At 37.0% G+C, this 15,623-nt stretch overlaps 1 protein-coding gene and 1 pseudogene across 1 annotated transcript; one reads left to right on the top strand and one right to left on the bottom strand.

Annotated features, from left to right (window-relative positions):
• Window positions 1-6,738: 6,738 nt before the first annotated feature.
• LOC123792421 (glyceraldehyde-3-phosphate dehydrogenase pseudogene) lies at window positions 6,739-7,737 on the top strand (annotated as a pseudogene).
• A 362-nt stretch (window positions 7,738-8,099) lies between these two features.
• On the bottom strand, window positions 8,100-9,090 carry LOC123792422 (olfactory receptor 8B8-like). The gene is given in 2 exon segments (XM_045797573.2): window positions 8,100-8,717; window positions 8,719-9,090. Coding segments are annotated over 2 exon segments (933 nt in total). The 5' UTR covers window positions 9,034-9,090.
• Window positions 9,091-15,623: the final 6,533 nt, after the last annotated feature.

Below are 15,623 nucleotides of genomic sequence, written 5' to 3'. Positions count from 1 at the left end.
GAGACAGAAAACCTAAAAGTATTAAACAGAAATCATGAAGCTGAAGAATACAGTATCTGAACTAAAAAATTCAGCAAAGAGTTTCAAGAGACTGAACAAAAGACAGTATCGTGAACTTGATTAAAGGTCACTGTAAATTATTCAGTCAGAACGGCAAAATGAAAAAAAGAACAAAAATAGTGAAGAAAGCCTGAGGGACTTACTGGATGCTACCAAGGGCATCAATATATGCAGTTAGAAACCCCAATAGGAGAAGAGAGTGAGAAAGAACCAGAAAACATATTCAAAGAAAAAAAGGCTGAAAAATTCCCAAATTATGGCAACTTCCCAATATTGTGACCAATTTATGTAAAGATAAAACCCAGAAAAATTGCATAATGAGTATACATATACACACACCAAAGGTCAACTATTTATCCCCTGTCCAGTTTACTTACCTGAGCCAACCTGACTTCTACCCTCAAACTCAGGCTTATACCAATTTCCAGGAACAATGCTTATCTAGACAGGTGAGATATATAACACTCTAACCCAATGTTCTGGACCTGACACAATTTACTGACTGCTGAATCACCTCTAAACTTGAATTATGAGTGTGATATCTGGGTCTGTTTCAATCATTATGCTTTATAATAACTCTGCTGATTGAAGTGCATAAATAGATCCATTTTTTCTATATACCCGTTATAAATGTACACAGTTGTCAGATTAACGCCTAAAGTAGTTCGTTTAAGACTTTGTCATGAATGTAGAAGGTTTAAGAAAACGAAAGTATATAATACATTATGAGAACCATCTCCTCTTTACATTAACCTAAACATAATGACATATAACCTCTAACAGTCCTATACAATGGGGTTCTCTATGGGCTTTGCTCCTCCTGCAGAACCTGGTGGAAATTTCTCACTGAGTGTAGTAAAAGCATTGTCTCTGCCCCAGACTGGTTCCCATTACTCCACACATTACTTCTGCTGGCTTCTTCTGTGTGAGCCACTCTGTACTTGGAATGTTGTTCCCTTCAACTGAGACTTTATTCTGAGCCTTGCCTTTTTGATTACTTTATTTTTTTAATGTTTTTTTATTATATTATGTTAGTCACCATGCAGTACATCCCTGGTTTCTGATGTAAAGTTCGATGATTCATTAGTTGCGTATAACACCCAGTGCACCACGCAATACGTGCCCTCCTTACTACCCATCACCAGTCTATCCCATTCCCCCACCCCCCTCCCCTCCGAAGCCCTCAGTTTGTTTCTCAGAGTCCATAGTCTCTCATGTTTCATTCCCCCTTCTGATTACCCCCCCTTTCTTTATCCCTTTCTTCCCCTACTGATCTTCCTAGTTCTTATGTTCCATAGATGAGAGAAATCATATGATAATTGTCTTTCTCTGCTCGACTTATTTCACTTAGCATTATCTCCTCCAGTGCCATCCATGTTGCAGCAAATGTTGAGAAGCCATTCTTTCTGATAGCTGAGTAATATTCCATTGTATATATGGACCACAACTTCTTAATCCAGTCATCTGTTGAAGGGCATCTCGGTTCCTTCCACGAGTTAGCTACTGTGGACAATGCTGCTATGAACATTGGGGTGCATATGGCCCTTCTCTTCACTACGTCTGTATCTTTGGGGTAAATACCCAGTATTGCAATGGCTGGGTCATAGGGTAGCTCAATTTTTAACTTTTTAAGGGACCTCCACACTGTTTTCCAGAGTGGCTGCACCAACCTGCATTCCCACCAACAATGTAGGAGGGATCCCCTTTCTCCACATCCTCTCCAGCAATTGCTTTAATATTTAACTTAAATACAGGTAGAATCCAAGTTTTTCAGCCCTAATTTATTGTGAAAGTTAGCATATATACATATACCAAGTCTACAAAATATACACTTTAAGAATTATTATAAATTTGTCATGACTTAGTTTATAAAGCTTATAATAACCATGCAAAACTATGAATAGACTATTCCGGGGCCCAGAGCCCTCTGTGTGCCCCTAAGTCCTCCCATTCTCCATCTCAGTACTGTTGCAATCATGCTCCAGGTCTCCTTCACAGCTTCATCACTTAAGCGGGCCCTCACAGTGTTCCACGTCCAGCCAGAAGAAGGACGAAGAGAATGTGGAAATGATTATTATAGTCCAACCGTATGTGTTTCCACATATTGTGTAGGCCAGTATAAAATAAGAATATATTCACACGTTCCAAATTAGGCAATAGAGCTTCCAAATATAAAATGGGAAAGATACTTTCTTGACATTTTGCTTAGTTTAGCATTTTGCTTTTGTGTTCTGACACTTTTTATTCACTGAAACCAATTTCATGTTTCACTGATATTTAAAAGTAGAGTATATTATTAATAATAATAATTCCCTGATATATTTAGAATCAAAACACCAAGTCATACTCTCAGCTCTATCAGTTACAAGTTGTAATTTGAGACAAACCATGAACACATCTGAGCATTAGTTTCATCATCTATGAAATGAAAATTAAGCTTCCCTCTCCTCTTTATCTCACATTATTTCCCCTTAGAATACATAAACTGACAGATGTGACAGTGCAGAAAACACTAAAACACGTTAAGGACAAATGGAACACCCTGCACATATCGTATTAATATTTGAAGTGAGTTAATTTAATGTCAGAGAGAGACTTTCAACAGCCCCTTCCTCTGATGCCACTAGCCATCCTACTCACCGAGGAAGATGAGAGTCTCTCCCTCAGAAAGTAAAACTTCACACTGGGTATGATCTTCATGTTTAAAGGTACATGTTGTGTACAGCAAAGCCCTGAAGATAAACCAACTGCTTCACTTGGTCATCAGCTGATAATACAGTGAACTGTCCCAATGGAGGAGAGAAAAGCCAATTATGACAGACTAAAGGAACAATACCATGTCTGTCCCACATCATGGACATCTATTCAACAAAATCAATTTTAAGAAGAAATTTTAAACACATAAGACTGATTTTAGATCTACTCTGTTGCATCAAGAAAATCTACACTTACATCTTTCCCTTCCTATGCCTTATTTATATTTGTGACATACACCCCAATGCCACACATTGTTCAGTACTCAGAGGTACAAAACACTGTGTGTGTGCACACAAGTGAATGTGCATATGTGTTTGTTAGTACATATGTGTGTACATGTGTATGTGTGTTTCCATGAACAAGCAACTGATTAAAGCAGTAACTATTTCCTTTTCCTAGATTCAGCAAATACTTCCGGCTCAGCCCTTTCTCTCAGGAGCTGAAACCAGGAAATATCTACCTGAAAGTGGGTTCCATACCATGCGATTAATCTTAGGCAGTAATCTCATAAAATAGAAGACTTGAAGACCGTGTGCATGTGTGTGTTTAAGGAGGCAGTGTAAAGAGGAGTGGAGAATGAGGTTCAATAATTTTAGAGATTCAGCAATTGAAAGGACATGGAACTCAGAGTCCCTTGTACTTCATGACACCTGAACCTCAGTGTACCCTGATCATGCGCACTCCAAACCTGGTCCCAAGCAACCAAAGCAGCTCACTTGCAGAAAATTTATATTTCACAAATCCAGAATGTAATCAGCTTTGCTTCTGGTTCTGAAGCAGGAGGATCATATTCTGTTATTGCCCAGAGAGTCCAAGCTTTCATACTGATTCAGAGACGGTTCTGTCCTAGGACACAGGTACAGACAAATCCCATGACTTCCCTGCTTGACTCCTAGCTGTGACAATTTCAACAGACTCATACTTCTCATTACTGGTTTTATGGCCATTCACATAACACAAAAAGCAAACACCATAAGGGATAACTATGTTGTGTATGTAATGCACCTGGCTTGGTTCTCCTCCTTTTTAAAAAAGTCGCAACATACATAGTGCTTAAATTACTAACCAAAAAGCTATCAGCTAAGCTCCTTTAATGAAAACTTTGCAAATCTTACCTTATAAACTGCCTTTATAACTTTTGTAACAATTTTAATGAACTTTTCCCCAAATAACTTGAGAAAATGCAATTTAGTTCGAAGGTTTATTCTTTCTACAATAAAAAATATTACCATTTTTGAAAGTCTTTTTCTGAAATTGAAGAAGGTTATATTTGTATTTTGAGGCTTCTCGAATGCAAGATTAGTGACCAGGGTTAACACTTATGTTTTGCTTCCTCAAGCAGTGATAAAATATATAACAAAGTTGACATAACTTGCAATGTCTATAAGGTTCCTGAATAGCACAGATATTATTCACATACTGACACACCTTTTTCAATAAGGAATAAAATTTCATCAAAACAGACACTAAGTAAAAGAAAAGCAAAATAAAAAAAATACAACAAAAATCAACTATTTTGTATAAATAGAACTTGTTAAATGAAAATCAAGCATTTTGATATGGAGTTTAGGGGATGTGGTGTGACAGGTCATTTAAAATCATAAGTCAGGCTAATTGAATTTAAATAAAGCAAAATAAAAAAAATAAATAAAAATAAAATTTCTTCCAGCAGGGGGAAAAAATAAAATAAAACCATAAGTCAGTACATGCTTGGTGACAGATGATAACTACACTTACTACCGTGAGCATTTTGTAGTGTATATAAATGTCAGATCACTATGTTGTACGTGTGAATAGAATATTGTATGTCAACTATACTTCAATTAAATATAAATTAATTTTTTAAAATAAATAAATAAGGGGCTCCTTGGTGGCTCAGTCAGTTAAGTGTCTGTCTTTGGTTTAGGTCATGATCCCAGGGTCCTGGGATCAAGCCCCCACATCGGGCTCCGTGCTCAGTGGGGAGTCTGCTTCTCCCTTTTCTGCTCCCCATGGTGTGCTTGTGCGTGCTCTCTCTCTCTCTCTCTCTCTCTCTGTGTCGAATAAATAAAGTCTTTAATAAATAAATAAGCCATAGTCAAGGTTTTAGTGATGCCAATCATCTAAAACAAAAACAACAAACCAGTTTTACTAAATTTCACAATACCTAAATCTTGAGTGAAAATTAGAAAACAGGTAGAATAGTAAATATTATTAAAGTTACCTTAGAAATATTTAAGTTATCACTTGATTAAGGATTAAGGGGTTTTTTGTTTCAAGTTTTTATTTAAATTCTAGTTCATTAACAAATAGTGTAATACTGGTTTCAGGTACAGAATTTAGGATTAAGAGTTTTTAAAGTAGTCATCTTTTTGTGTTTTCTCAAAAGAAAAGTAATCCAACATCCTATTCCAAAAAAGAAACTGTCACAATTTGGTTTATCCACCAGATGTTTCTTTCAAGTTCTCATTGCTCTCTCAGATGGAATTTCAGGGTTTTTGTAACTTAACATCCATATGGGAGTAGCACACGGATGCCAACAAAAACGGGAGTGATTTCACTGTTCCCAGGTCCTTCAGCCCTGATAGTTTACCTGTTTAAATATCAAATGACTTGCACTTTTATCCTACCCAGAGATATCATGTGATATCTGTAATATTTCTAGAGCCTTCTAGAAAGAAAGAGTCACAGAAAGAGCTTTTTCCCACCATCTGCTTTCTAAATTCCTTTATCTTAACTTGAGTTTTGCATACCAAGCACTATTTAATTTCCTGAAATTATGTCCTCTGTGCTCCTGGTTCCTCATAAATGTGGCCACCAATTTTAGTCTTCGTTCCCCAAGACACCATTAATGTAGGATCATTGTGCATTTTAAGTTTTATCAAAGCTGTATGGACAGTGGGGGGAAATAAGAGAAGTACACAAAGTCAGATTGAAATGTGGTTTTCAACCTCATTGTCATTTTCTACAGAGACATTTCTTGCTTATTGTCCACGCCGTTTTGGGGTCCTGGCCTACTGATTTGTTGCTGGGTTCCTTTCTCTCCCGTGCCCTAGTCTCTGAATTACTAGTACTTGCAGACATTCTAAAATCTTTTTTTTAATTAACTTGCTGAAAAAGGTCCTTCTTTTAGCTAATCCTCTCTCAACCACCCTAGCCTAATAGGACTTCTCTTTTATAAGAAAAAGAACTATCAAACTATTTTCCTAAAACAAAAAAACTAAAACATCCCCTACCCTGAGAGATTCATGTATAACAAATCACAGTCTACTTTCAAAATAAAAGCTTTTTCATATTTCACAATCTATTACTAAAATAAAAATATGATAATGTAGACAAAAAGTAGATTTCAAAGAGCAGTAGACTTGAAATCAATAGACTACAGTTTATCTAGTTGCTTCCTTAATGACTTAAACTCATTAACCTTTTCATCTTCAGTATCATGTCTATGCAACAGATATATATTGATGATCTATTATGCATCCTATGTAAATAGGAAACCTCTGCCAAGAGGAGCTTAACACGGTGTTTAGCTGGAAAGTGGATTACATTTTATGGGTGTTCTGGAACCTGCTTTATTTGTGAAACACTGACATTTCAAGGAGGCACATTACAGGCCAGGAGAGGGTATAGACAGGAATACAGATTATCTGACAGCTGATTCCAACAGCACAATATAAGAAACTCCTACAAGTACAATATCAGCATATTGTTACATGATCATTTACAGAACTGTTTATCTTTTCCTAGGAGAAAAAAGCTAACTCCATAATGACAATGTAAAAAACAGATGAATTTATTCATTAATGTTATTCTTAAATGGTTAATGTGGTAAAAAGAAGAAGACATTGTGAAAATGCTAAGGAAAGAAAATCTACTATAAAAAATTAGAAACAAATTGGGCTCTCTGGTCCTCCCTAACACACACCACATCTTCTGGTGTGGTGCCAGCCCCATCCCAGAGATATGATGGTGAAGGTCAGAGTAAGTGTATTTGGCCGTATTGGACACCTAGTCACCAAGGCTGCTTGTAACGCTGACAAAATGGATGCTGTTGCCATCAGTGACACCCTCATTGGCCTCAACTACATGGTATACATGTTTCAGTATGATTCCACCCTCAGCGAACTCAAAGGCACAGTCAAGACTGAGAATGGGAAACTTATCATCAATACAAAGCCCATCTCCGTCTTCCAGAAGTGAAATCCTGCCAACATCAAATGGGGTGATGTTGGTGCTGAATATGTTGTGGAGACCACTGGGGTCTTCACCACCATGGAGAAGGATGCTACTTACTCAAAAGTGGCACCAAGAGGATCATCATCTCTGCCAATTCTACTGATGCCCTCATGTTTGTGATGGGTGTGAACCATGAGAAGTATGATGACTCCCTCAAGATTGTCAGCAATGCCTCCTGCACCACAAACTGCTTGGTCTCTCTGGCCAAGGTTATCCATGACAACAATGGCATCGTGGAGGGACTCATGACCATAGTCCATGCCATCACTGCCACCAAGAAGACCATACCAAGCCCAGCAGGGAAACTGTGGCATGATGGCTGAGGGGTGACCCAGAACATCATTCCTGATTCTACAGGTGTCACCAAAGTTGTAGGCAAGGTCATCCCTGAGCTGAATAGGAAGCTCACTGGCATGGCCTTCCATGTCCCCAGCTCCAAAGTGTCAGTTGTGGGTCTGAGCTGCTGCCTGGAGAAAGCTGCCAAGTACTATAATATCAAAAGCTGGTGGAGCAGGCAATGGAGGGCCCACTCAAGAGAGCCCCCACCCTTGCAACTTTAACAATGACACCCACTCTTCCACCTTCGATTCTGGTGCTGATACTGCCCTCAGTGACCACTTAGTCAAACTCTAGTATGATAATGAATTTGGCTATAGCAACTGGGTGGTGAACTTTATGGGCTACATGCCCTCCAAGGAATAAGAACCCACTGAACCAATAGCCCCACCCAGAACAAGAAGAAAGAAGCTCTCAGCTGCTGGGGAGTCCCTGCCCAACTCATCCCCCAACACACTGAGAATTTCCACACCTCTACAGTTTCCACCCCAGAATCCCTGTAGTAGAGGAGAGACAAGGGGAGCCCTACTTTGTCATGTACCATCAATAAAGTATACTGCACCCGGCCAAAAAAAAAGGAAAAAAATTGAAAACAAACAGTTAGATGATTCAAATTTCCTTCACCATGGTAAGAAAGATAAGGACATGAACACTCCCACCTAAACTATTCTAATGAAAGAAACAGAATATAGCAGTCCTATAGCTACACCCAGAGACAGTGATTCTGATCAAAACACTCTCCTACTCTGGGTTCTTCTCAGACCAAGTTTAATGTCTTTGTTTCTCAAGCTGTAAATGAAGGGGTTCATCAAGGGAACCACATTGGTATAAAAGACAGGGGAGATTTTCCCCTCATCCACAGACTTAGGAGAAGATGATTTAAGATACACAAATGCACCTGATCCAAAGAAGAGACAAAGAGCAACTACGTGGGAACTGCAGGTGCTGAAGGCTTTGGACCTGCCCTCAGTGGAGCTGATGCGCAGGATGCTGGAGAGGATGAAACCATAAGAGACAAAGATGGTGACACTGGGCACAATGATGTCGATGCCCACCACAATGAAAACCACCAGCTCATTGACATAAGTACTTGTGCAGGAGAGCTGGAGCAGAGGGAGGATATCACAAAAATAATGGTTGATGGTGTTTGCATCACAGAAGGTCAGTCTCAGCAAGCCTCCTGTGTGGGCCATAGCACCTGAAAATGCCATCAAATATGAACCAAGCATAAGGCTGGAACACACTTTAGGGGACATGGCAACATGATACAAGAGTGGGTTACAGATGGCCACATAGCAATCATAGGCCATTGATGTCAGCACATAACATTCAGAAATAGCAAAAAAAACAGAAAAAGTATAGCTGAGTCATGCATCCCCTGTAGGAGATAATATTCTTCTTTGATGTGAAGTTAATCAGCATTTTGGGTGTAAACACAGAAGAATAACAGAGATCTATGAAGGACAAATTGAAGAGGAAAAAGTACATGGGGGTATGGAGGTGTGAATTCAGCCCAATTAGAGTTACCAAGCATAAATTTCCCAACACAGTGACCATATACATGACTAGAAACAGGCTGAACAGGGGGAGCTGGAGATCTGGTAGGTCTGTGAGCCCCACCAGGATGAATTCAGTCACAAAAGAGGAGTTTGTAGGAGCCATTCTTCTCCAAGAGGATCTGTGAGCACAGAACAGGATTACATTAGAGAAAAAGCCAGCTCTTCCCACAATATCTCAACCTACAAAAGGGAATATATACTGGGAATATCTGAGGTCTGAGACTAACCAAATCTGGACCCAGAAGATTAGCCTTTACCTCTATCATGATATTTCATGATATTGAGAAACACTAACTTCCCATTCTGAGATGTATAAAAGCTAATTATAGCAAAGACTATCACAATTCAGCCTAGAGAGGGAAGTACACTGCTGCCACATGCAAACAGGACTGCTGTAAAAACCAAGGGAGAAGGGAGAAGCAGGATGGGCCAGAGCACAACTCTCCTGCTCTGGACTCAAAATTGGAGGCAAAGATCCTCTAATCCGGTGCTGGTCTCTACTGCACATTAGACTTGATTTTGGAGGAATCAAGAATATTGTTTCTAATCCAAAACTCAGGGACCAGAGTCTAGGACAACCCCCATGTCACAGAATAAAAGCCATAAATCCAGAAGAGTGAGAATTCCATCCATGGAAAGGGAACTTACTGACAGAGATATTGTACCCTGCACCTCTTAAGTCTCTGAACATCCCCTCATCTCCCCTTGAACAGATTCTTCCTCACTTGAATCTCAGAACTGCACAAAATGAAAAAGAAAGTCTCATGTCTTTGATCTCTGGATTTCCACCTCACAAGAGGGACATTCATATAAATGGAATTCAAGAACTCACCCTCCTTAGGACAGAATATTTCAGTGCTTCCTGATCATTGTTCTTTACCCCTGCAGTCCTGGAAGGGCAATTTCAGGTTCTGAGGCTTTGGTGCCTTTGATTCTAAAAGGATGTTGCATACACTTAATTTCAGGTATGCCCTAGAATCCTTTCCAAACTATAGGTCATAATTTCTGATTATGACTTTGAGTTCTCTCAAGCAACAGAGGAAAATAGCCTTTATTTTTATCTCATTTGCCACTTGATAAGATACAGATGATTGAATGTGAGTTTAATGGTATAATGCGTCTGCTTATAAACAGAGTAGAAGCTTGCTCAGTCGTTTCCCATTGGGATAGACTCATTGTGATAAAGGGAAATAAGAGGATTGTATTTACACCCTAGACCATGCATCTGTCCTTAGTTCCTTGGGTACTCCAAATTTACTCAGGGTTTCTCATCACTCTAGGGATTGTCCATCTCCCAAGATGGAGCCAAAAATGAACTCCCATCTCTCTGTCTTCTTCATCTCTGAAGGGAAATCTATTATAAATTGTTATTTCCTTCTTGCTTCCCATATCTTAAATGGAAAATCTTCTGCAAGGGTTCTCCCTCCAGGATTCTTTGTTTCTTTATCTGAAATTTTTCAAGAGAGGGGATCTCACATCAATTGTCTATTTCCTAAGATATCTCTGAAATGATTTGTAAAATCATATATACCTTCTGAAGTTTTTACTTCTAAACAACTACTGGAACTGTGTACCTGACCATTCTGCTGGGTTTTTTAAATATTACAGTAAGAGGTCATTTATTTCTTCTCATCACACACACACAAAATAATAGGAACTACAGAGTTATAGAGTGTGTGTATGAATCTGACCTGCACTATTACTAATAAAAACCCAGGCAAATTATTTAATTCCTTTTTTCCTCAGCTTTGTTATTGTAAAATAGGAATAGTAAAAATAGCACCACTTGCATTCAATTATTATGGTGATGCTAAGTAAAATGGCTAGAACAGTGCCTGTCCCATGGTAAATAGTCAATTAATGTTAGCTATCATTATGTAGGCTCTCATAAATTCAAGAGATCCTCCATCACCACACTCATCAGACATTATTCCCTTTAATTCCTGTGTGCTCCAATAAATTGTACGTTCTATAAAAATAAGCACCATTTTTGTCTAATTTATTTGTTAAGTACCCGGTAGTGTACATAGTAGGAACTCAATAAATACTTCTGAAAATGATGTTATTTTCCATATATCCCACATGCTAAGCAATAGAGTCTATAACCCCAATGACCTCCACCCCTTTCCTCAGCCACCACACAAATTCAGACAGTTTTTAGATTTTAAATCTACTACTGAACTATAGTGGCTCCTAATTATTTTCTAGCATTTACACAAATACCCTCTTATTTTACCATCCACACTGCTGCTACAATGAGCACTGAAAAGTCAGAGCCATCATTCCCTAATTCAAGAACTTTCAATCGATCTCCATCATCTGGGGCAACTGAAATTTTGTTGTGAAAGTAAATCTTGAAACTATGATTCAGCCTCAGTATAACTAAAGAAGAAATTGAGTCAAATTTATTTTTTTTCTTTTCCAACTTAACAGGGTATTATTTAAAAATAATAATTTTATAAATATTTTAAAAATATTTTATTTATTTATTTATTTATTTATTTATTTATTTATTTGGGGGAGAGAGAGCGTGAGCGAGAGAGCACAAGCAGGGAGAGCAACAGAGGGAGAGGGAAAAGCAGACTCCCCACTGAGCAGAGAGCCAGACTCTGGGCTCCATCTCAGGAGCCTGAGATCATGAGCTGAGTCGAAGGCAGCTGCTTACCCAACTGAGCCACCCAGGAGCCCCATAATTTCATATATTTAAGATACATGACTTGATTTTAATATTTGTAAACATTGTCAAATAATCGTCATAATTAGGTTAAAGTATCTATCAGCTTACATAGTTACCTCTATTTTATAGTGAGAACATTTCAGATCTACCCTCCTGGCAAATTTAAAGTATGCAATAAAGTATTGTTAACTGTAGTGACATTGGTGTATATTAGATCTCCAGAACTTATTCTTCTTACATAAAGGAAACTCTGTACAGTTTGACCAACATTGTATGGGATTCCTTTTTCTCTACAAACTCACCAATACCTGTTATCTATTATCTTTTTAATAATAGCCATTCTAACAGACATGAGGTGATGATATCTCATTGTGGTTTGCATCTGGTGGTGATTAGTGATTTGAGCATCTTTTCACATCCTTCTTGGCCACATACATGCTTTCTTTGGAGAAATGTGTATTCAGGTCCTTTGCCCACTTTTTCATAGAGTTATTTCTTTTGTGTTATTAGTATTATTATTTACTTGTACGTGTTCCTTGCTTATTTTGGATATAACTTTTTAACACATATATGGTTTACAAGTATTTCCTCCCATTCCGTAGGTTGCCCTTTCATTTTGCTGATTGTTTCTCTTGCTTTGAAGAAGCTTTTTATTTGATATAATCCCACTTATCTATCTTTGCTTCTGTTGCCTTTGTTATGGTATCATATCCAAAAAAAATCTTACATTTTATGCCAGAATTAATCAGGGATTTCTCATGTATTCCATTGCTCTCTCTGTTTAACTTTATGCGATACCACACTCCTTTGATTATTGTAGCTTTGTAGTCAGTTTTGTAACGAGGAAGTATGAGTCTTCCTACTTTACTCCTTTTCAAGATTGCTTTGACTGTTCAGGGTCTCTGAGTTTCCATATGAATTTTAGGGTGGAAGTTTCTATTTCTACAAAAAGAAGGCATTGGAATTTTGATTTGGATTGTGTTCAATCTGTCGATCATTTTGGGTAGTATTAACATCTTAACAATAGTAAGTCTTCCAATCCATGAACACAGAGAATGTTTCCATTTATTTATGCCTCCTCTATTTACTTTCAGTGATGTTTTTTCGTTTTCATTTTACAAGTCTTTTATCTCGTTGGTTAAGTATTTGATTCTATTTGATGCTGCTATAAATGGAACTGTTTTTTCTTAATTTCCCTTAAGGATTGTTCCTTGTTAGTGTATACAAAGGCATCCGATCTTTGTGTATTGACTTTGTATCCTGCTGCTTCCCTAAGTTCCTTTGTGGTTTAATTTTTGTTGACTCTTTAGAATATTGTATATATAAGATCCTGACATTTGAGGAGAAATATTTTTCCTTCCTCCTTTCCAACTTGGATACTATTTATTTCTATTTCTTGCCTAATGTCCTGACTAAAAATTCTAGCGCTGTGTTGAATAGACACATGAGAGTGAGTGTCCAAAGCACCCAGATTTCAAACACAGTTTTTATTCTGTTGAGGTAGTTTCCTTCTAGTCTCAGTCTATTGAAAATTTTTATCATGAAGGGGTGTTGAATTTGTCCAATGCTTTTTCTGAATCAATTGGCATGATTGTGTGTGTGTGTGTGTGTGTGTTTCCTTCATTTTATTCATGTGGTGTGTTACTTTGATCAGTGTTCATATGTTGCACCACTCTTGCATTTCAGTGAATAATTGCACTTTTTGTAATCCATTAAACATGCTGCTGCATTTCATCTGCGAGTATTTTGTTAAGGATGTTTGCATTAATGTTCATTAAGGGTATTGGTCTATAGATTTCAATTCTTGTATTGTCTCTGTCTGCCTTTGGTATTGGGGTAATGGTGGCCTCAAAGAGTGGGTTAGGAATTGTGTCATACTTTCACATTTACGAAAAAGCTTAAGAAAGATTGATGTTAGTTATTCCTTAATATTTGGTAGAATTGACCAGTGAAGTCATGAGTTCAAGGACTTTTCTTTCCTGGGAGATTTTTAATTATTGATTCAATATCCTTACTAGTCATAAGTCTATTCAAATTTTCTATTTCTTCATGATTTAGTCATGGTAGGCTTTGAATTTCCAGGAATTTATCCATTTTCTCTATGTTTTCCAATTTGTTGGCATTTAATTGTTCATAGTACTCCCTTATAATCCTTTCGATTTCAATAGAAGTGGTTATAATATCCACACCTTCATTTCTGACTTTTTCTTTGATATTTTAAGAAGTTTTAAATCATATGAAAAATGTCCTACATATACAAGAGTTAGAAGCATGTTATAATTTACTATCCAGACCCCTTTACCAAGTTTCAAAAATTATCATTTCATAGCTAATCCTGTTTACCTTTACCATATTACTCAACCCCTTACCCAACTGGGTTATTTGGAAGAAAATCCCAGATATCATATTTCCAGATATGTATTTCCAAAAGATAAGTATTTATTAAAATTATAATAACAAAACTGCTTTGCATCTAAATTAAAATGTCTTAATACTACCAAATGTCCAATCAGTATCTCAATTTCCCCAATTGTGGGCAAGGATTTTAACACAGAGTCACATTAAAAATGTAAGATAGAGATGTGTGATAAAGTTAGTGGATATAGTTGATCCGTTCTGAAAAACTTACCCTGCAATATCCTTTTATCATAAATTATTTAAACTAAAATCTGCTCAAATATAAACCATAGTTACCTTGGATACTCTATAAGCAGGCAACTATTATAGTTCTATTCTGCATTTAACATGCTTTATAGATATAAAAAGTAAAGGAAATGAGGAAAAAGTAGAGTTCAACTCCTTACCTCAGTCCCTCCAACAAACTGTAGTATCTATTGTGGGACAGGGAGGAAAGTGATATAGAGAGAAAACCTGAGAATGGAGTAGAAAATCTTTTCCCAGCAGAAATAAGCTAGACGTTTTATTCTGAGACAGGAAATATTCATGATCATGTTCTTGTCAACAATATCTTGTTCTAATATGATTAATTTGAGTCTTCTTTTTTTTCTTAGTCCATCTAGCTAAAGTTGTATCAGTTTCATTGATTTTTTCCAAAGAATCCGCTTTTGGCCTTATTGATTTTCCCTATTGTTTTCTATTCTCCATTTTATTTATCTCTACTCTAATCTTAATTTCCTTTCTCCTGCTAGATTTCTGTTTAGTTTGTCCTATTTTCCTATTTCCTCTAGTTGTAACAAGTAAGGTCGTTGACTTGAGATCTTCCTTGTTTTTTTATGTAAACCCACATAGCTTTCCCTCTTACCACTCCTTTTGCTGCATCCCATGAGCTTTGCTGTTTTGGCTTTGTTTTCACTCATATTGAAATATTTCCCAAATTCCCTTGGGTTTTCTTCTTAGATCCACTGGTTTCTTTAAGAGAGTATTGTTTAATTTCCACAAACTTGTGCATTTTCCTGTTTTCTTTCTGAGATTGATTCATAACTCTATTCTGTTGTGATCAGAAGAGATACCTTCTAAAATATTTCTATTTTAAACCTACTGAGATTCAATTTGTAGCATAATATATGGTCTACTCTGGAAGATATCCCACATGCATTTGAGGAAATATGTATTCTGCTATTTTGGGGTAGATGTTTTATTTAGGTCTGATAAAACTCTGGTTTATTATGTTATTCAAGTCCTCTATTTCCTTCCTTATCTTCTGTCTGGTAGTTCTATCAATTATTGAGATAGTGGTACTGAACTCTTCAACTATTATAAAAACTGTCTATTTTAAAGGCCAATTCTGCCAGTTTTTGCTTCATATATTTTCATGGTCAATTATTAGGTTTGTAACTGTTTACAACTGTTATATCTTCTTGCTTTATTGAATCCTTCAATAAGTATGGTTTCTTTGTATCTAGTAAACTTTTTTAATTAAGTTTTTAATTCTATTATAGTTAACATACAGCGTTATATTAGTTTCAGGTGTACAATATAGTGATTCAACAATTTTATATGTTACTCAGTCCTCATCAGGATAAGCACTCTCCTTAATCCTATTTAATCCATCACCT

The sequence above is a fragment of the Ursus americanus genome, chromosome 16 (assembly GCF_024610735.1).
Source record: "Ursus americanus isolate L20-20 chromosome 16, mUrsAme1.1.p, whole genome shotgun sequence".
NCBI classification, from domain to species: Eukaryota; Metazoa; Chordata; class Mammalia; order Carnivora; family Ursidae; genus Ursus; species Ursus americanus.
The sequence above is the reverse complement of the archived record's forward strand: the minus strand, read 5'-3'. Positions and strand labels throughout refer to the sequence as shown.